Source organism: Carcharhinus amblyrhynchos, chromosome 7, assembly GCF_965287045.1.
Source record: "Carcharhinus amblyrhynchos chromosome 7, sCarAmb.v2.hapA, whole genome shotgun sequence".
Classification (NCBI taxonomy): domain Eukaryota; kingdom Metazoa; phylum Chordata; class Chondrichthyes; order Carcharhiniformes; family Carcharhinidae; genus Carcharhinus; species Carcharhinus amblyrhynchos.
Window position 1 is genome coordinate 119,963,822 of NC_137330.1, and position 21,065 is coordinate 119,984,886.

General features: G+C 43.6%; 1 protein-coding gene across 9 annotated transcripts in view; it reads right to left on the minus strand.

Moving 5' to 3' along the window:
• LOC145345245 (serine/threonine-protein kinase MRCK alpha-like) overlaps positions 1-21,065 on the minus strand; it is a 545,867-nt gene that overhangs the window by 270,019 nt on the left and 254,783 nt on the right. For all 9 annotated transcript variants that reach the window (XM_080193034.1, XM_080193032.1, XM_080193031.1 and 6 more), the window contains exons 3-5: positions 19,362-19,445; positions 16,323-16,418; positions 2,483-2,631 (exon numbers count right to left, since the gene is read on the minus strand). In XM_080193034.1, coding sequence (XP_080049160.1) covers positions 2,483-2,631; positions 16,323-16,418; positions 19,362-19,445 — 329 coding nt within the window. The remainder of the gene's footprint in view (positions 1-2,482; positions 2,632-16,322; positions 16,419-19,361; positions 19,446-21,065) is intronic.

Genomic DNA, 21,065 nt, shown 5'->3' on the forward strand with positions numbered 1-21,065 from the left:
AAAGCTGCAACATGACTTGCCAATTTTTAAACTCAATAACACAGCCGATGAAGGCAAGCATGCCAAATGCCTTCTTGACTGCCTTCTCCAGCTGCGTTGCCACTTTCAGTGACCTGCGTACCTGTACCCAGATCCTTTTGCCTATCAATATTCTTAAAGGTTCTGCCATTTACTGTATAATGTTACTTTATCCGGTATTAAAACAATGGATGAACTTGCCACAAATAAGTCCTGCCTGTATCCCTGAAAGACCTGCCATTTTCCTTCCTTTATCTAGCTCAAATATCTGAACAAATTGCATTTACACAAATATATTCAAAGGATTCAGAGGTGCTGCTGCATTGATGTGCTGAGATAGATTGATATTTGGACTTCCTCTTCCACAACTCCACTGTATTTTCTGCCTGCTGAATACCCTTGAGAGACATTAGGCCTTCAACAGGCCTACTATGTGTCAATAATTTTCAATCACTGTACTTTTTAAAATAGAGAATATAGCAACATATGGATCGAATGGGAAATTTTTCAATTTAAGTTTTACCTTGACATAATTTTTTACAATGCAGAAGTGAAACAGTTCAGAATTTTACTGCTACGCTGTTCAGCCATGCAGCATGCCTAAATGACTATCGTCCGGTCTCCCTGACATCCATCATTACGAAGTGCTTCGAAAGGTTAGTCATGGCACGAATCAATTCCAGCCTCCCGGACTAGGTAGGTGATCCACGGCAGATCACCGACCGTCACAACAGGTCCACAGCAAACGCCACCTCCCTGGCTCTGCACTCAACCCTGTTTATTGACTACAGCTCAGCCTTCAACACCATTATTCCTAAAAAATTCATCTCCAAACTCCGTGGCCTGGGGTTTGGCTCCTCCCTCTACAACTGGATCCTAGACTTCCTAATACATAGGCTGCAATTGGTATGGACGAGATAACACTTCCTGTATGATCATCCTCAATACTGGGGTGCACCACAAGGCTGTGTCCTCAACCCCTTACTACAGTCCTTATACATCTATGACTGCATGGGCAAATTCCCCTCCAACCAGCTCGATTTTCACCTTTGCTGATGACAGCACTGTAGAGGGTCAGATCTCAAACAATGACAAGACAAAGTACAGGAAAGAGGTAGAGAATCTGGTGAGCTGGTGTGATAATAACAATATTAAAGTTAAACTTTATTTATTAGTCACAAGTAAGGCTTTCATTAACACTGAAATGAAGTTACTGTGAAATTCCCTTAATCTCTCCTTCAGTGTCAACAAAACGAAGGAGCTAGTCATTAACTTGAGGAAGCACAGTGGAGAACATGCCCCTGTCTACATCAGTGGGGATGAAATGGAAATGGTCTTGAGTTTCATGTTCCTAGGTGCCCAGATCACAAACAAATTGACCTGGTCCCTCCACACCGACACTATACCTAAGAAAGTCCAACAATGCCTCTACTTTCTCATAAGGCTAAGGAAATTTGGCATGTCCACTATGACTCTCACCAATGTTTACAGATGTAAAAGCACTCTTTTTGGTTGTATCACAGCTCGGTACGGCTCAGTCCAAGACTGCAAAAACTACAAAGGGTTGTAAATGAAGTTCAGTCCATCACACAAACCAGCCTCCCATCCATTGACACTGTCTACACTTGTCATTGCCTCGTAAAAGCAGCCAGTATAATCAAGGACCTCGCGCACCCTGGACATTCTCTCTTCCATCTTCTTCCGTCAGGATAAAGAAAAAAAAATCTGAGGATATGTACCAACCAACTCAAGAACAGCTTCTTCCCTGCTGCCATCAGGCTTTTGAATGGACCTACTGTATACAAAGTTGATCTTTCTCTACACCCTAGCCATGATTGTAAGACTATGTTTTGCACTCTCTTCTTTCCTTCTCTGTGTGCAGTCTGCTTTGTTTGTCTAGTGCGCAAGAAACAATACTTTTCACTGTATCCCAATAATTGTGACAATAATTAATCAGATCAACTCAATTCTCAGTCGTCACGATGACACTCTGTGCTGCAAACCAACGTTAACACGCACCAAACCCACTAAAGCATTCACCTAACTGAAGTCTCACCTTTCTCCTCCAAACCTCAATGAAGTTTATGCCCAAATCAATGAAGGGGTTTGCTAGATGTGATGGTAATAAAAGCCAACAAAAGATTGGTTAAATATACATTACTGATTATCTGAAAAATTAAAATTGTTCCATGAAAGGATGTTTTACAAATAACAATGTTCTGTGGTTTTGCTCATTTCTCTAAGTTTGGAATTGGCACGATTATAGACCCAAAATGATGAACTTATGCAATAGCTTAAAGCAATCCAAACAATGCCGCATTTATTTTAAAATTGTGTATAAGGAGTTATCGCTGCTCTATAACTTTATAGGAAAATTATATAGAAAGACGTCAGACAAGTTCTCAGGTTATAGTAAAATAAGTGATGACTGGAATTATCCAACTACTGTTTCAGATCATCTCACCTGTGCACATAGTGTAACTGATGAACAGAATCAATAGCCAAAACCATTTCTGCCAGATAGAACTTTGCCATGTCCTCTGGTAACCGGTCCTCAAATTTGCTGAGTAACGTTAAAAGATCTCCCCCAACATAGTAGTCCATCACAAGGTACTGAGAACAAAGAGAGTCACAAAAGAACAATAGTGAGCAAAACAGTAACTTTTCAATTATTAATTTGTTACGTTTCATTCAATCCTCATGTCAGGCAGCACTTACAATACAACTGTAGCATCTTCTGCTCCAGTGCTAAAGTCATTAAATTAAGCTATTTGGGTTGCATCTGATTCTGAAACTCCAAAGTGAAAGAAATAATTGCACACTGCTGTAGTCTAGAGTCAATGCTAGCTCCAGGTTGGTTAGAGTGCTGCGTTTTGTCCTAAAGAGGAGAAACAGATTGCCAGACAGGCAGATGGCTAAGAAGCAGCGGTGGAATAAACAAAGGATGCTTCTTCCATCTCCTGTTCAATCTTTTCAAAATGGTAGCCACACAGAATGTGTTTCATTTGGCTATTCAGTGCTTAAGTGACAGATCTGCCATTGGGTATGGCATGACAGGAAGTGAGTGACCAGTGCTGAGGCATATTGAGACAAAGCTTAAAGTTCTATGAACTTTCACATCATGAAAACAACATCCAACATTTGGCTCGTGCGATGCCTGCTAACACAATGACCTCCTGATGCAAATGGCCCTGGTGAAGAAATTTGTGGTTACAAGAGCAAGTAAGAGAGTGGGAATTCCGCAAGAGTAACTCATCTCCTAACTCCCTAAAGTCTCCACAAGACATAAATCAGAAGCCTGATGGAATATTATCCAATGGCCTGGATGAGTGCAGTTTCAACAACACTCAGGAAGCTTGACACCATCCAGGAGAAAGCAGTCTACCTGACTGGCATCCCATCCATCACCTTCAACATTCACTCATTCCACCATCGACGCACTGTGGCACCTGATCTGACGAGTGCAAGATGAAAAGTTTCAACAGCATGTGTACCATGTAAAAGATGCACTGCAGGAACTCACCAAGGCTCCTCTGACAGGATTCCTGCCAGGGGCTAGTGGGTCTGATGAATCATGGCCAGGAACTATCGTGCTTCTCCAACAAACACACAAAATTACCATGAAATATAAAATCTATTTTCTGGTCAGTTCCATTCCAAACTCATGAGACCATTGCTTCTGTTTGCAAAACACTTGTAGAAGTAAAATCCTTTTGGTACAAGCAGCGAAAGGCACGAAAGGGGGTTTTAAAGTTTAAAGTTTTTAAAAGTTTTATTTATTAATGCCACAAGTAGACTTTACAGTAACACTGTAATGAAGTTACTGTGAAAATCCCTGAGTTGCCACACACTGGCCTGTTTGGGTACACTGAGGGAGAATTTAGCATGGCCAATTCACCTAACCAGCATGTCTTTCAGACTGTGGGAAGAAACCAGAGGAAACCCATGCAGTCATGGAGAGAACCTGCAGACTCCGCACAGACAGTGACCCAAGCCAGGAATCGAACCTGGGTCTCTGGTGCTATGAGACAGCAGTGCTCACTACTGTCCATCGTGCCACCACAGTGACTCACAAAAGACCTTGCAAACTTGCGACCTCAACCTACCCCCAGAAGACCAAGGGCAGCGGATGCAAGAGAACGTCACCACCTTCATGTTTCCCCACAAATCACACACCATCCTGACTTGGAACTATAATTCAGTGTCACTGGGTCAAAATCCTGAAATTCTCTCCCTAACAGCACTATGGGTGTACTTACATTACATGGGCTGCAGCAGTTCAAGAAGATTGCTCGCCACCACCTTTTCAAGGACAATTAGGGATGGGCAATAAAAATGATGATTTAGTTGATGAAGCCCACATCCATGAAATAAAAGAAAAAAAATCCAGAAGAACCTGAGAATTACCACTAAATTGTCAAATCAAAGGATAGTGTTTGATAAAAGGAATCTGGAGGTCACTATTTCTGTGGCCACTAATTTAATCTATTGCTAATAGTAGCGTATTTGCATCCATGTGTTTGTAGAACATTAAGTAATGATAGTAGAGGATTTGTGAAGAACTAAAACCTCCTTCACATCCATCTTCAGGGTCTGTCATTCTTTGAAGTGATGGTGTGGAGATACCGGTGTTGGACTGCGGAGGGCTCAGTAATAAGTCTCACAACACCAAATTAGGACTTGAAATCATGAATCATGAGCTTTCAGAGCACTGCTCCTTCATCAGGTGAGTGGGGAGGTGGGTTCACAAACAGGGCATATATAGACAAAGACACAGTTGCAAGATAGTGGTTGGAATGTGAGTCTTTACAGGTAATCAAGTATTAACAGGTATAGATAATGTGAGTGGAGAGAGGGATAATCACAGGTTAAAGAGGTGTGAATTATAAGAACATAAGAAATAGGAGCAGGAGTAGGCCATCTAGCCCTTCAAGCCTGCCCCACCATTCAATAAGATCATGGCTGATCTGAAGTGGATCAGTTCCACTTTCCCGCTCTCTCCCCATAACACTTAATTCACTTGTCTATCAAAAACCTATCTACCCGTGACTTAAATATATTTAGCGAGGTAGCCTCCACCACTTCAACGGGCAGAGAATTCCAGAGATTCACCACCCTTTGAGTGAAGAAGTTCCTCCTCAACTCTGATCTAAACTGCACCCCCCTTATCTTGAGGCTGTGCCCTCGAGTCCTGCCATCCTTTCTACGCGGGAAGAATCTCTCCACCTCTGCCCTATCCATCCCCTTCATTATCTAATATATCTCTATAAGATTCCCCCCTCATCCTTCTAAACTCCGAGTACAGACCCAGTCTATTTAGTCTCTCTTTATAGTCCAACCCCCTCATCGCCGGTATCAGCCTAGTGAACCTCCTCTGCTCTCCCTCCAAGGCCAATATATCTTTCCGCAAGTGCGGCGACCAAAACTGCACACAGTACTCCAGCTGCAGCCTCACCAGTACCCTGTACAGTTGCAGCAAGACTTCCTTGCTTTTATAAGAACATAAGAAATAGGAGCAGGAGTAGGCCATCTAGCCCTTCGAGCCTGCCCCGCCATTCAATAAGATCATGGCTGATCTGTTGTGGCTCAGTTCCACTTTCCCGCCCTCTCCCCATAACCCTTAATCCCCTCTCTTATCAAGAACCCATCAACCCGCTTCTTAAAAATATTTAGCGAGGCAGCCTCCACCACTTCAACGGGCAGAGAATTCCAGAGATTCACCACCCTTTGAGTGAAGAAGTTCCTCCTCAACTCCGTTCTAAACCGCCTCCCCTTTATCTTGAGGCTGTGCCCCCTAGTCCTACTGTCTTTTTTGAGCGGGAAGAGTCTCTCCACCTCTATCCTATCCATCCCATTCATCATCTTATATGTCACAATGAGATCTCCCCTCATTCTTCTAAACTCTAACGAGTACAAGCCCAGTTTATTCAGCCTCTCCTCATAGCTCAATCCCCTCAACTCCGGTATCAGCCTAGTAAACCTCCTCTGCACTCCCTCCAGGGCCAAAATATCCTTGCGCAGGTGCGGCGCCCAAAACTGCACACAGTACTCCAGCTGCGGCCTCACCAATGCCCTATACAGCTGCAGCAAGACCTCCCTACTTTTATATTCAATCCCCCTCGCTATGAAGGCCAGCATCCCATTCGCCTTCCTGACCACCTGCTGCACCTGCAAGCTGGGTTTTTGCGACTCATGCACAAGGACCCCGAGGTCCCTCTGCACCGTCGCCTGCTGCAGTTTTTCGCCACGTAAGTAATAGTCCTTCCTACCATTCTTCCTACCAAAGTGGACCACCTCACACTTGCCAACATTAAATTCCATTTGCCATTTCCTGGCCCATTCGGCCAGCCTATCTAGATCCTTCTGCAGACTCTCCACTATACTCCACTATACTCTTTATACTCTAACCCCCTCGCTATAAAGGTCAACATTCCATTCGCCTTCTTGATCATCTGCTACACCTGCAGACTGGGTTTTTGTGACTCATGCACAAGGACCCCCAGGTCCCTCTGCACCGTAGCATGCTGCAGCTTTTCGCCTTTTAAATAATAATCCCTCCTACTATTATTTCTGCCAAAGTGGATAACCTCACACTTGCTAACATCATACTCCATCCCTTTCTCCACTTGCACCCTCTATACCTGTTAAGACTTGATTACCTGTAAAGACTCGATTACCTGTAACCATTATCTTTTATGTGCCTTTGTCTATATATGCCGTGTTTGTGAACCCACCTCTCCACTCAGCTGATGAAGAAGCAGCACTCCTAAAGCTCATGACTTCAAATAAATCTGATGGACTTTAGCTCGGTGTTATGAGATTTCTTACTATTCTTTGAAGTGATTTGATCGACAGACACGGATTGCTTACCCACTAGAACCTTGTTTGTTTTTCTTTACCTTCACGCTTGAATGATCATGAGTGCTTTGTAAACATTGTGGTTAGGAAAGAGGAAATGAAGGCTCATAAACCACTAGACCCCCATTCTGGGGGAGAGTCCTGAGGTCAAACCCTTGCCCCCAGTCCGAGCCCACATAACACTCAGGACTCACAAGGGACTCTCCCTCTGCAGCATGCCAGTAGCAGAGGGGCTCATGGGTAAACCACTTATCTACTTGCACCATGTACCACCCTCAGAACACAAGGTGCCAGTTTCGAGTTTGTGAACCTGCACCAGAGCCTGCCCGGTGGCACGCGAGTGCGTGTATATGTGCGTATATCACAGGAGGCCGTTGAATCAGGTTTCCAGTCCACTAATGATATTACAATGAGCAGCTTTGCACTATCAGAATGTTCCTGCCTGTTCTGGGCAGGCTGGGTGAATCGCAGCAGGTTTACCGCCCAGCAGGAATCCTGTTTCAGGCCCAGTTCTCAATTCAATGAGCCGTCAGGATTCCTGCAGGGGCTAGTGGGCCTGGTGAATCATGGCCAGTAACTCAAATATCGTGCCTCTTCAACAAACACATAAAATTACATAAAACACAAAATATATTTCCTGGTCAGTTCCATTCCAAACTCAATGAGCTCATCGCTTCTGCTTGCAAAACCAACTGCCAACACTCACAGAAGTAAAGTCCTTTAGGTACAAGGAGCTAAAGGCAAAAAAGCCCAATTGTGCTCAATCAAATGAAGATTAATAATTTCAACATTAGCCATCAGTGAAGCTCCATTTGCACAAAACACAGCCTACCCATTTTCACAAGTGGGACAAAGCACTGCTTTGGCAGATTTTAATGAGGTGTCACGATGCAGTCTGAAACCAAAATTCCTTTCTGATAGAATCAAATAAACATAAAAGGTTAAAGCACAGAAGGAGCTCATTCAAACAAATAATTACGCCTGTTCTAGGGTTTTGCTAGAACAACATAAATCTAATTCCTGTCATTGGAGAACTTGGAGAAACTGTGGAAAACTCTATTTACACAATTTCTCTGAATTCACACTCTGCTACACTTCTTACATTGCTTGATTCAAATTATTGGATAATTTTCTTTTCTTCAGGGAAAGGATAAAACTATCTTCATCAATGCCTTTCCCGCAAATATTCACTGATTAATTAGGGCATTGGGGACAGTTACAAAACAAAGAGATCTAGGGGTACACGTTCATAGCTCCTTGAAAGTGGAGTCACAGTCAGAACATTGAATACAGGAGTTGAAATGTCTTGTTGAAGTTGTACCATTGGTAAGGCCTCACTTGGAATACTGTGTGCAATTCTGGTCACCTTATTATAGAAAGGATATTATTAAACTAGAAAGAGTGCAGAAAAAATTTACTAGGATGCTACCGGGACTTGATGGATTGAGTTATAAGGAGACACTGAATAGACTGGGATTTTTTCCTCTGGGGTGTAGTAGGCTGAGGGGTGACCTTATAGAGGTCTTTAAAATAATGAGGGGCATAGATCAGCCAGATAGTCACTATCTTTTCCCAAAGGTAGGGGAGTCTAAAATTAGGGGGCATAAGTTTAAGGTGAGAGGGGAGAAATACAAAAGTGTCCAGAGGAGCAATTTTTCACACTGAGGGTGGTGAACGTCTGGAACAAGCTGCCAGACATAGTAGTAGAGGCAGGTACAATTTTGTCTTTTAAGAAGCATTTAGAAAGTTACATGGATAAGATGAGCATAGAGGGATATGGGACAAATGCGGATGACTGGGATTAGCTTAGCGGTTTCAAAAAAAGAAGGGCGGCATGGACAAGTTGGGCCGAAGAGGCTGTAAACCTCAATGACTCTATGACTGTAAAGTGTTCAGTACTGCACTTTTTGTGAATCTCAGATTCTGAAGCTGTCTGTGTCTGCAGGCAGCAAGACCTGACAACATTTAGGCTTGGGTTGATAAGTAACAAGTAACATTTGCACCAGGCAATTCCCAGGTATTGACCAACTCCAACTAAGAGAATCTAACCATCTCCCCTTCGCATTCAAGTCAGGAACGTGATGGAGTCTTTTCCACTTGCCACAACTTGATCAACACTCTAAAAGCTCAACACCATCCAGGACAAGCAGCTTACTGACTTGCACCCCACATAAACCCCTTTAAATATTCACTCTCCTCACTACCAGTAGTGCATCGTTTATAAAATGCAACATAGAAACTTGCTGAAGTTCCTTCAATAGCCTGTTCAAACTCTCAACTTCTACCACCTTCAGCTCCCTCTAAGCTGCCCACCAATATGACACAAAGCTGCCATGTAACTGTGCCCGATAAAATAGTGCGCAACTGCAGCCGGATAAAAGGCTTTAAATGAGTCATGCACTTTATACTGCCTGCAAATAAAGAAAATGAATGCTACCTCAATGTATAAAAGCAGCAGGTGCATGGGAGCACCATCGCTTACATGTTTCCCTTCAAATCACAATTCCTGGCTTGGATGTACACTGTTTACTATCACTGGGTCAAAATCCTGAAGCTCCCTCCCTATCAGCACTATGAGTGTATCTACACCACATGGACTGCAGCAGTTCAAGGCACTGGCTCACCACCTCCTGTTTTTAGGGATGGATAATAAATGCTGGCCAGATCAGCAATGCTCACATCCCACAAATGAATGAGTTGAGTCACATTGTCAGCAAGAATGAAAGTGAGGGGACACTGACCGCATGACTATTCTCCAGTTTGAGCAACAATTATTCAACTCAAAACCTTCAGTTAGAACATAGAACATTACAGCACAGTACAGGCCCTTTAGCCTTCGACGTTGTGCCAAGCTATGTCCAAACCCAAGTTCAAGCTATCCCACTCCCTATCACTGTGGTGTGCTCCATGTGCCTACCCAATAACCGCTTGAAAGTTCCTCTGTGGATATCTGTGGATATGAACCTCAAGATCTCTCTGTTCCTCCACATTCCTCACAACCCTGCCATTGACCCTGTAATCCGCATTCAAGTTTGTCCTACCAAAATGAATCACCTCGCACTTATCAGGGTTAACCCCCTTCTGCCATTTTTCTGCCCAGCTCTGCATCCTATCAATGTCTCTTTGCAGCCTGCAAGAGCCCTCCACTTCATCCACTACTCCACGACTAACTCACCCTTCAGCCCCCTCTTCCAAGTCATTGATAAAAAATCACCAATAGCAGAGGACCCAGCACTGATCCCTGTGGTACACCGCTGGTAACTGACCTCCAGTCTGAAAATTTTCCCTCCACCACCACCCTCTGGCTTCTATGAGACAGCCAGTTATTTATCTAATCGGCCAAATTTGCTTCTATCCCACACCTCCTTACTTTCTTCATAAGCCTACCATGGGGAATCTTATTAAACGCCTTACTAAAATCCATGTATATGACATCAACTGCTCTACCTTCATCTGCACACTTAGTTACCTCCTCAAAGAATTCAAATTTGTGAGGCAGGACTTACCTCTCACAAAACCGTGCTGACTATCTTGGATTAAGCTGCATCTTTCCAAATGGTCATAAATCCTATTTCTCAGGACCCTTTCCATTAACTTATCGACCACCGAAGTGAGACTAACTGGCCTATAATTACCTGGGTCATCCTATTTCCTTCCTTGAAGAGAGGAACAACATTCGCCACTGTCCAGTCCTCTGGCACAATCCCCGAGGACAATGAGGACCCAAAGATCAAAGCTAACTGCTCCGCAATCTCATCCCATGCCTCCCAATGTATCCTAGGATGTATCCCATCTGGCCCAGGGGACATATCAACCCTTAGGTTTTTCAAAATTGCTAATACATCTTCCCTCAGAACATCTACCTCCTCCATCCTATCAGCCTGTATCACACTCTCATCCTCAAAAACATGGCCCCTCTCCTTAGTGAACACTGAAGAACACTGTTGTCCAGTCATCCAAATTTCTAGCCATATTGTGAAATTTCATCTTATGCCACAAACCTAAATTGTTAGCCTTAATTTCTGGCATTAACCTTTTTTATTTATTGTAATTTAACATTTACGAGCAAGGACCTGCAAAACCATTTATGGTCAACACAGGATTTTAGTTATTGTTTACTAATGACTTTAACAGAATCATAACATCTCATTTTGGAAAAAGCTACACAAATGGCAGCACAATGGCTAGCACTGCTGCTTCATAGTGCCAGGGACCCGGGTTCAATTCCCAGCTTGGGTCACTGTCTGTGTGGAGTTTGCACATTCTCCCTGTGTCTGCGTGGGTTTCCTCCAGGTGCTCCGATTTCCTCCCACAGTCCAAAGATGTGCAGGTTTGGTGGACTGGCCATGCTAAATTGCTCCTTAGTGTCAGAGGGATTAGTAGGGTAAATATGTGAGGTTATGGGAATAGGCCCTGGGTGGGATTGTGGTCGGTGCAGACTTGATGGGCTAAATGGCCTCCTTCTGCACTACAGGGACTCTAAGTTGTACAGGTATAAAAACAGATCTATGAATATAAACACAGATTTCAAAAGAATTGCTTTGTGACTTGTTTATAGTCAGGTGAAAGTCTCATTGGGAACTGTTTCCATCTGAGTTGAAATGGGCTCAGTCATTAATGTCGGCTGTCCCTCAATTCGAGGATTATGTCTACTCAAAATCACAGGTTACTGCTATGGGTCTTCGTATGACTCAACAGGTCAATTCTTAGATCTTTCAACACATGGGGGAGAATGTCCCACAAGTAATGGGATCCAGAGTGCAGGATTTACTTCCTTTAATTCGTTCTTTGCTGCCGCTCTGCCTAATAATGACTCAAAACAACTTGATGGACAAGTTGTCACCATTTTGAACAACTGATAGCAAACTCCTCTTAGTCATTAAAGTCAATGCTGCCACACTTCTTGGAGAGCTTCAGAGTGTTTTTGAAACATTAAGAACATAAGAAATAGGAGCAGGAGTAGGCCACCTAGCCCTTCGAGCCTGCCCCGCCATTCAATAAGATCATGGCTGATCTGTCGTGGCTCAGTTCCACATTCGCGCCCTCTCCCCATAACCTTTAATCCCCTCTCTTATCAAAAACCCATCAACCCGCGTCTTAAAAATAGTTAGTGAGGTAGCCTCCACCACTTCAACGGGCAGAGAATTCCAGAGATTCACCACCCTTCGAGTGAAGAAGTTCTTCCTCAACTCCGTTCTAAACCGTCCCCCCTTTATCTTGAGGCTGTGCCCCCTAGTCCTACTGTCTTTTCTGAGCGGGAAGAGTCTCTCCACCTCTATCCTATCCATCCCATTCATCATCTTATACGTCTCAATGAGATCTCCCCTCATTCTTCTAAACTCTAAAGAGTACAAGCCTAATTTATTCAGCCTCTCCTCATAGCTCAACCCCCTCAACTCCGGCATCAGCCTAGTAAACCTCTTCTGCACTCCCTCCAAGGCCAAAATATCCTTGCGTAAGTACGGCGCCCAAAACTGCACACAGTACTCCAGCTGCGGCCTCACCAATGCCCTATACAGCCGCAGCAAGACCTTCCTACTTTTATATTCAATCCCCCTCGCTATGAAGGCCAGCATCCCATTAGCCTTCCTGACCACCTGCAAGCTGGGTTTTTGCGACTCATGCACAAGGACCCCGAGGTCCCTCTGCACCGTCGCCTGCTGCAGTTTTTCGCCATGTAAGTAATAATCCTTCCTACCATTATTCCTACCAAAGTGGACCACCTCGCACTTGCCAACATTAAATTCCATTTGCCAGTTCCTGGCCCATTCGCCCAGCCTATCTAGATCCTTCTGCAGACTCTCCCCACCCTCCACACAATTTGCCGTTCCACCAATCTTGGTGTCATCAGCAAATTTCGACACCATACACTCGGTTCCCTCTTCCAGATCATCTATATAAATGGTAAATAGCTGAGGCCCCAGCACCGACCCCTGGGGCACTCCACTAATCACCAACCGCCAATCCAAATAGCACCCATTCACCCCCACTCTCTGCCTCCTATTTGACAACCAATCCTCTATCCACGCTAACACCCTACCCCCAACTCCACGTCCCCTGACCTTCTGCAATAACCTCTTGTGAGGTACCTTGTCAAACGCCTTCTGAAAATCAAGAAAGACCACATCCACCGGCTCTCCTTTATCCACCGCCCTAGACACATCCTCATAGAACTCCAGTAAATTTGTCAGACACGACTTCCCTTTAACGAAACCGTGCTGCGTCTGCTCTATCAAGCAATTCCCCTCAAGATGCCTCGCTATTTCCTCCTTGATGACAGATTCTAACATTTTACCTACAACAGACGTTAAACTAACAGGCCTATAATTCCCTGCCTTTTGCCTGGTACCCTTCTTAAACAACGGCGTAACATTAGCCATTTTCCAATCTTCCGGCACTTCCCCAGAATCCAGCGACGTCTGGAAAATAACCACCAAGGCATCCACTATCACCTCCGCCAATTCTTTCAGAACCCTCGGATGCATTCCATCCGGTCCTGGGGACTTGTCCACAATCAGCCCCTCCAGTCTGTCGAGCACCGCCTCTCTAGTAACAGTAATGTCATTGAGACCCTCCAGTCCTACCACCTTTCCATCGCTAACACCCGGGAAATTAATCACGTCCTCCTCCATGAAGACCGAAACAAAAAAGTTATTCAAGACCTCAGCCATATCCCCATCCCCTACCACTAAGTCCCCCTTCTCACCCTCTAAGGGTCCAACATTCACCCTAGCCAGCCTCTTCCTTTTCATATATTTATAAAAACTCTTGCTATCCTTTTTTATATTAAGCGCTAGCCCAGCTTCATAGTTTCTCCTACCCTTCTTTATCAACTTCTTTGTCAATCTTTGTTGACATTTAAACCTCTCCCAAGCCTCTTCTCGCCCACTACTCTTAGCTACCCTAAACGCCTCCACTTTTAATTTAACACTTTCCTTCACCTCCTTCGTTATCCACGGCTGATTACCTCTCCTCCTACGGTCCTTTTTGACCATCGGAATAAATTTCTGCTGAGCACCAAGAAAGATGTCCTTAAAGATCCTCCACTACTCCTCAGCAGACCTACCTTCCAACGCGCTCCCCCAGTCCACATTCGCCAATTCTTCTCTCATCCTACCGTACTCCCCTCTGTTCAAACAAAGGACGTGTGTCCGGGAACCCACTTTCTCCTCCTCCATCAGCACCAGAAACTCCATCATACAATGATCACTCTCCCCAAGAGGATCCTTCACCGCAAGGTCCCTAATTCTACCCGCCTCATTACATAACACCAGATCCAAGATAGCTCGCTCCCTCGTCGGTTCCAACACACACTGTTCAAGGAAACTATCCCGGCAGCGTTCCAAGAACTCCTCCTCGAGCCCACCGCGTCCAACATGGGTCGACCAATCAATATGCAGATTGAAATCCCCCATAATTACGGCCGTCCCATTCCTGCACGCCGCACTTATTTGCGCGTTAACAGCCCGCCCCACCTCCAGATCATTATTCGGGGGCCTATAGACATTTTCTATGTTATTTCCTGGAACATTTGCCATTGCAATTTAGAAAACTAAAGCTGGTGAGAGAGATGCTGTTTTGGCCATCTGGACACAGTGTTCAAGTCCATCAAAGCTGATTTTGCAGGAGGTTTGCTTGTGGAGCTGGCTTCAAGAAGAGCTCTAGCTTTGTTCAATGTTCTCCCATTAAATCCAGACATTACGGCAGAGCCATTAGTGATGGAATTCCTCTAACACTCTGAAATACAGTCCAGGGCCACAATTCTTTCAAAAAGAAACCAAGTAAGAACATAAGAAATAGGAGCAGGTGTAGGCCATCTAGCCCTTCGAGCCTGCCCCGCCATTCAGTAAGATCATGGCTGATCTGAAGTGGCTCAGTTCCACTTTCCCGCTTTCTCCCCATAACCCTTAATTCCCTTGCCTACCAAAAACCTATCTACCCGTGACTTAAATATATTTAGCGAGGTAGCCTCCACCACTTCAACGGGCAGAGAATTCCAGAGATTCACCACCCTTTGAGTGAAGAAGTTCCTCCTCAACTCCGTTCTAAACTGCGCCCCCCCCCCTCCTATCTTGAGGCTGTGCCCTCTAGTCCTGGTGTCCTTTCTGAGCGGGAAGAATGTCTCTACCTCTACCCTATCCACCCCCTTCATTATCTTAGACGTCTCTATAAGATCCCCCCTCATTCTTCTAAACTCCAACGAGTACAGACCCAGTCTATTTAGTCTCTCTTCACAGTCCAACCCCCTCATCTCCGGTATCAGCCTAGTATGGCATAAAGGCAAGAAAACCTGAGAGCAACCAGTGTGGACCAAGCTGCAATTGTCCTACACTTGTCATTTTGGGGAGAGTGGTGAGTTGTGCACTGGTTCTGGGAGGGACAGGGCCTAAACATGCCCAACCTCAAAGCAATTGGGCTCTGGGCAGCCTCTCCCTCCCCCCACAGACATTTGGGACCCCTCTCCATCAGCGACACGTTTACCCACCCCTTTCTCTACACGGATCGCCAGCATCTACACTCTCTCACCCTTCAGGACCCCCGACATATCTCCTCTTCATGGCCGCCAACAAGCCCTCCCTCATCATAAAAGCAAATTACTATGGATGTTGGAAGCTGAAACCAAAAGAGAAAATGTTGGCATATCTCAGCAGGTCAGGTACATCAGCTCTTTTCTCTCCTTACAGGTGCTGCCAGCATTTTCTCTTTTGGCCTCCCCCATTATAGTCTCACTCAGGCATCACCCCTTGGCACTGTGCCTGGCAGATGGACACTGCCCAGCCATGCCCTGACTATCTGTGGGACTTTAACAGCCTCTGAGCCCACCCCAGTGTGGCCATCAAGCCAGGTCTCCTCTAGTGATAGCACTGACTTCCCTGCAATGGCTGTAAATTGTTTTGGGGCAACTTGTGGTCAAAACAACAAGGATGCTTTTCCTTCTGTATCCTCACTCCGTTCAAATTCCACAATGCAAAAAATGAAATGGTAACTAAAGAAGCTGAATGCATAATTATTATCTATATTATAAATACTGAGATAGTCTTTGAAAGGTAGTCATCCTTATACAGCCAGTCACACTCTTGAAAGGACAGTTCAACTTAAAAGGCAGTCTACGATCACATTACACTGCAGAATAGGATTTAGTTTATTGTCTGTAGCTGCACATGCCATCAGCTCCTTCTGGGTGCTGGGTATGGGAAGGAAGAGATGGATCAGGTGGAAGGAAGTACTGCTCCACAAAGGAAGAGTCAGCTCAGACTGCTGTTGGGTACTTCCTGCCAATGGTAGGGTATAATAACAAAGGCTAGTAGCAATCAGACGTTTACCATGTGACCAGCAAGCGGTCTGCTGTGCAGAACAGCTAAACTGCGGAACAAATTATTTTAAAATGAATTATAAATCAACTCAAAACTGGCACAAGGGAAATTACACTCTAGGTTTGAACTCACCAAATAGTTTTCATCCTGGAAGGCATAGTGCAATGTGGTAATCCACTGGCTGTCTCCATTTACCAACACATCCCGCTCCTCTCGAAAACAGGCAGTCTGGATTAAAAAGTAATATGCAAGTTAAACACAAAATTAGACAAGATCAAGTAGAGTAGGATATATATAGTCTGAGAAATGTCTAAATTCACCTAAGCTGAAGTTATTGCTTTTAAGTGCAGGCATCAGAGGTCAGTTAGCTCAATTGGATGGATGGCTAGAGTGTGGAAACGTGGTTAGGGTACTAACTTGAACATCATTTCACTTTACCAGAATGACAGGGAATGCAGGATTCATGGTTAACCAGAGAATGTTCACTCACTATAGAGGGGATAAATCCAAGGGTGAATCATCCTGAGACAGATAGGCTCAGGTGCCATTTGGCAGATACAACATCAGACTAGTAAGGGCAAAAGATCGAGGCCAAATGGTGAATACCAGGGAGATCCAGGCAGAAGGTGAAGCCACAATTATTTGGACGGGTAACAGAGGGACTGGCCTTCAAATTAACTCCAATTCATAACCAAAGAGTTTAGATGCATTATAGTGCATATAATTAATATTTTCTTACTCATTCACTTTTGGTTATAAAGCATGATTAAAATGCAGCAACGCAATATAAGGTTGGGTTTAAAAATGCTTCTGCTTTGTGATATTTACTGTGAGGAAGGCATATCCATAACCAATCAGCCTCCTTAATGGCAACAAATCCAATTATCCACACCAGTTCTCACTCTCCCTCCCAAACTACTGCCCCAATCCAATCTGTATCATCAGATTTTTTTCAAACCAAAACACGAGCAATATGTCATCACAAATTACTTGGAAATATGACAAATTGTACCAGCTGGAAAATAACAGACAACTAATCTGATTCCATTTCTTTTCAAAATTGCAATTCAATTGTACACATCAGACAAGTTAATGATAGCTTTACTTGAAATTGGACATCAGGCCAAAACATTTTAACTTTTTTTTAGAATCTAACTTGGATCAAATATAGCTCACAATTCAGCTGGCATTCAAGATAATCCTTCCCCACAATCTGACAATTGCTTGCATTTTCAGATGGTTCTCACTAAGACAGAAAAAGGAATTTTTGTTTAACAAGCTAAAAAAAGTCTTCTTGCTGACTCCAGAGACAAGGTACAAGAACTAATTGACCCATGGGTAAAGAATGGAAAAAGCATGCAAGGTTTAACATGATGCAACAGAATGCAATCTCTTCAATACAAATAGCTCCAATTTTCAGTGAACAAAAATAAACTAGTTGCCTAAACATAGTGTTTGTTTTATATACTGTGAAGAAGGATTCAAATAACGCAACCATTTCAAGAAAAATCATATTCTTCCCACAGTATCAGCAACGATTCACCCTGGAGTACATCTATCAGGTGCACAGTGATTCACACTGGAATATAACTCACTGGATATCAGTAACTCTCTGCAGTGATTCACACTGGAATACAACTCACTGGCTAATCAGTAACTCCCTGCAGTGATTCACACTGGAATATAACAAGCTGATAACAGTACTCTTTGCAGTGATTCAATCTGACATGTAACTAATGGGATATCAATAACTCTCCACAATGATTCACACTGGAATATAATTCACTGGATGTCAATAACTCTCACAGTGATTCACACTGGAATATAACTCACTGGATATCAGTAACTCTCTTCAGTGATTCACACTGGAACATAACTCACTGGATATCAGTAACACCTACAGTGATTCACACTGGAATATAACTCACTGGATAATCAGCAACTCCCTGCAGTGACTCACACTGGAATATAACTCACTGGATATCAGTAACTCTCACAGTGATTCACTCTGGAATATAACTAACTGGATATCAGTAACTCTCTGCACTGATTCACACTGGAATATAACTAGCTGGATATCAGCAGCTGTCCTGCAGCTTTTCTTCTCTCAGAACATTCTTCCTATGTGTAGCTAAAGAACAAGAGCAGCAAGGGCATGAGACTATCATTTACAAATCACACAATAAACAGAGATAATTTCTTCATCTTTGGGGAATCAAAATTCTTAAATTTCTCACCAAAGGCCATCAGCATTCCAGAATGCTGCTCAGCCTGTCAGGGCAACTAGAATTGGACAATATATGTGTGCTTGTTGCATCATTACATCTTGATCAGAAATGTTTAGAAAAGCTATTTAGCAATGGAATCTCTGCAGAATAGCTTGGTTCTGCTTCACTGGAGCTCTATACGCTGTTTTGCTGTTTTCCAGCAAATTTAACAAGGGAATAATTAGAAGCAAGGCGTCTACCACTTTCTGCATCCATTTAGCCCAGGTATGTTGCAATAGTTGTAGCAACTTGTATCAGCGCAATGACCAGCTAAGTTAGTACAGCAATGAGAGCGATCCTTGGAACTTCCTGATCTGTGGTGACTTAATGCCATACAACATAAGTCATCCACTGTGATGAGTGCTTGTAAATACACATGTAATAAAGTAGACTGCATTGGGATACCTTTGAACTTGTATAATATTTGAAATGATACTTGAAACTTGAACATCCGATGTGCTAAGTGTAATTTTACAAGATACAAATTTTAAACATTCCTTTGTTCTTTTGTGTACCACACCACAAGTGCAGCTTAAAAATGAACATTCAGGCTTGCTTCAATGTGTTATTCAATGTGGGGACTGAAGTTACAGAACTAAGTTAAGATACAGAATGACCATGATATAATTGAATAGTGGAACTGGCTCACGGGCTGAATGGGTTACTACTGCTTCTCTGTTCAGATCAGGTCTAGTTATTATTAGAATTAAATTAGGCTTTACCGACAAAAGCACAAAGTTCACATTCTTCCACATGAAGAATTGGAGAATCTGAATATTGCTGAAAAGGGTGTAGAAGCTTTTCGTCATAGCCTTGGCGAATCAGAGCTGACTTGCCAAGTATGTTTCAAACTGGACTACAAGATCAATGGATTCAGTTCCATAATTGTTCCTTGTGGACATACCTCTGCTCGCTTCAGCATCTCCCATTTGTTGAGGATCTTCATGGCAAAAACCTTTTCAACATTTTTTAACTTCACAACAGCAACCTGCAACAAAGAAAAAACAAGGTGGTGTAAATAAATTATCTTAATTAAAGATAAATACAATTTTACTGCAGAAAATACAGATGCATGGGATTGAGGGTGATTTAGCAGTTTGGATCAGGAATTGGCTAGCTGATAGAAGACAGAGGGTGGTGGTTGATGGGAAATATTCAACCTGGAGTTCAGTTACTAGTGGTGTGCCTCAGGGATCTGTTTTGGGGCCACTGCTGTTTGTCATTTTTATAAATGACCTAGATGAAGGTGTAGAAGGATGGGTTAGTAAATTTGCGGATGACACTAAAGTCAGAGGAGTTGTAGGCAGTGAGGATGGATGTTACAGTTTGCACAGGGACATAGGTAAGCTGCAGTGCTGGGCTGAGAGGTGGCAAATGGAGGTTAATGCGGAAAAATGTGAGGTGATTCACTTTGGTAAGAGTAACAGGAGTACAGAATATAGAGCTAATGGAAGGACCCTTAGTAGTGTTGACGAGCAGAGAGATCTCGGTGTACATGTGCATAGATCCCTGAAAGTTGGCACCCAGGTTGATAAGGTTGTTAAGAAGGCGTACAGTGTGTTAGCTTTTATTGGTACAGGGACTGAATTTCGGAGCCGTGAGATCATGTTGCAACTGTACAAAACTCTGGTGTGGCCACACTTGGAGTATTGCGTACAGTTCTGGTCGCCGCATTATAAGAAAGATGTGGAGGCATTGGAAAGGGTGCAAAGGGGGTTTACCAGGATGTTGCCTGGTATGGTAGGAAGGTCTTATGAGGAAAGGCTGAGGGACTTGAGGTTAGCGAGAAGAAGGTTACGAGGTGACCTAATTGAGGCATACAAGGTGATCAGAGGATTAGATAGGGTGGACAGTGAGAGCCTTTTTCCTTGGATGGTGATGGCTAACACGAGGGGACATAGCTTTAAATTGAGGGGTGATAATTATAGGATGGATGTCAGAGGTAGGTTCTTTACTCAGAGGGTAGTAAGGGTGTGGAATGCCCTGCCTGCAGCAGTTGTGGACTCGCCAACTTTAAGGGCGTTCAAATGATCATTGGATAGGCATATGGATAATATTGGAATAGTTTAGGTTAGCGGGTCATTAGATTGGTTCCACTGGTCAGCACAACATCAAGAGCCGAAGGGCCTGTACTGCGCTGTAATGTTCTATGTTCAATTACAGAAGATTACTAAGATCCATATTACAAAATGAGAACTAGAATTTATATAGCATCTTATCAATGATCAATGTCATTCCCTTGAACAAAAGGTTGGAAGTGGGGATGTTTGCTAATGGTTACAGTGTTCTGTACCATTCATAAATCTTCAGATACTGAACAACAGTCCCTGGACAACATCCGGGCTTGGGCCGTTAAGTGGGAAGTAACATTCATGCCACACAAGTGCCAAGCAACAACCATCTCCAATAAGACACAGACGAACTACCACCTTGATACTCAATGACATTACCATCATAGAATCCCCACCCAGGAGTGACTAAGAAAAAAACTTAATTGTGCCAGCTATATAAATACCGTAGCTACAAGCTCAGGACAGTGACTCACCTCCTCAGTCTCCAAAACCTATCCACCATTTAGAAGTCAGGAGTGTGATGAAATACTCATCGC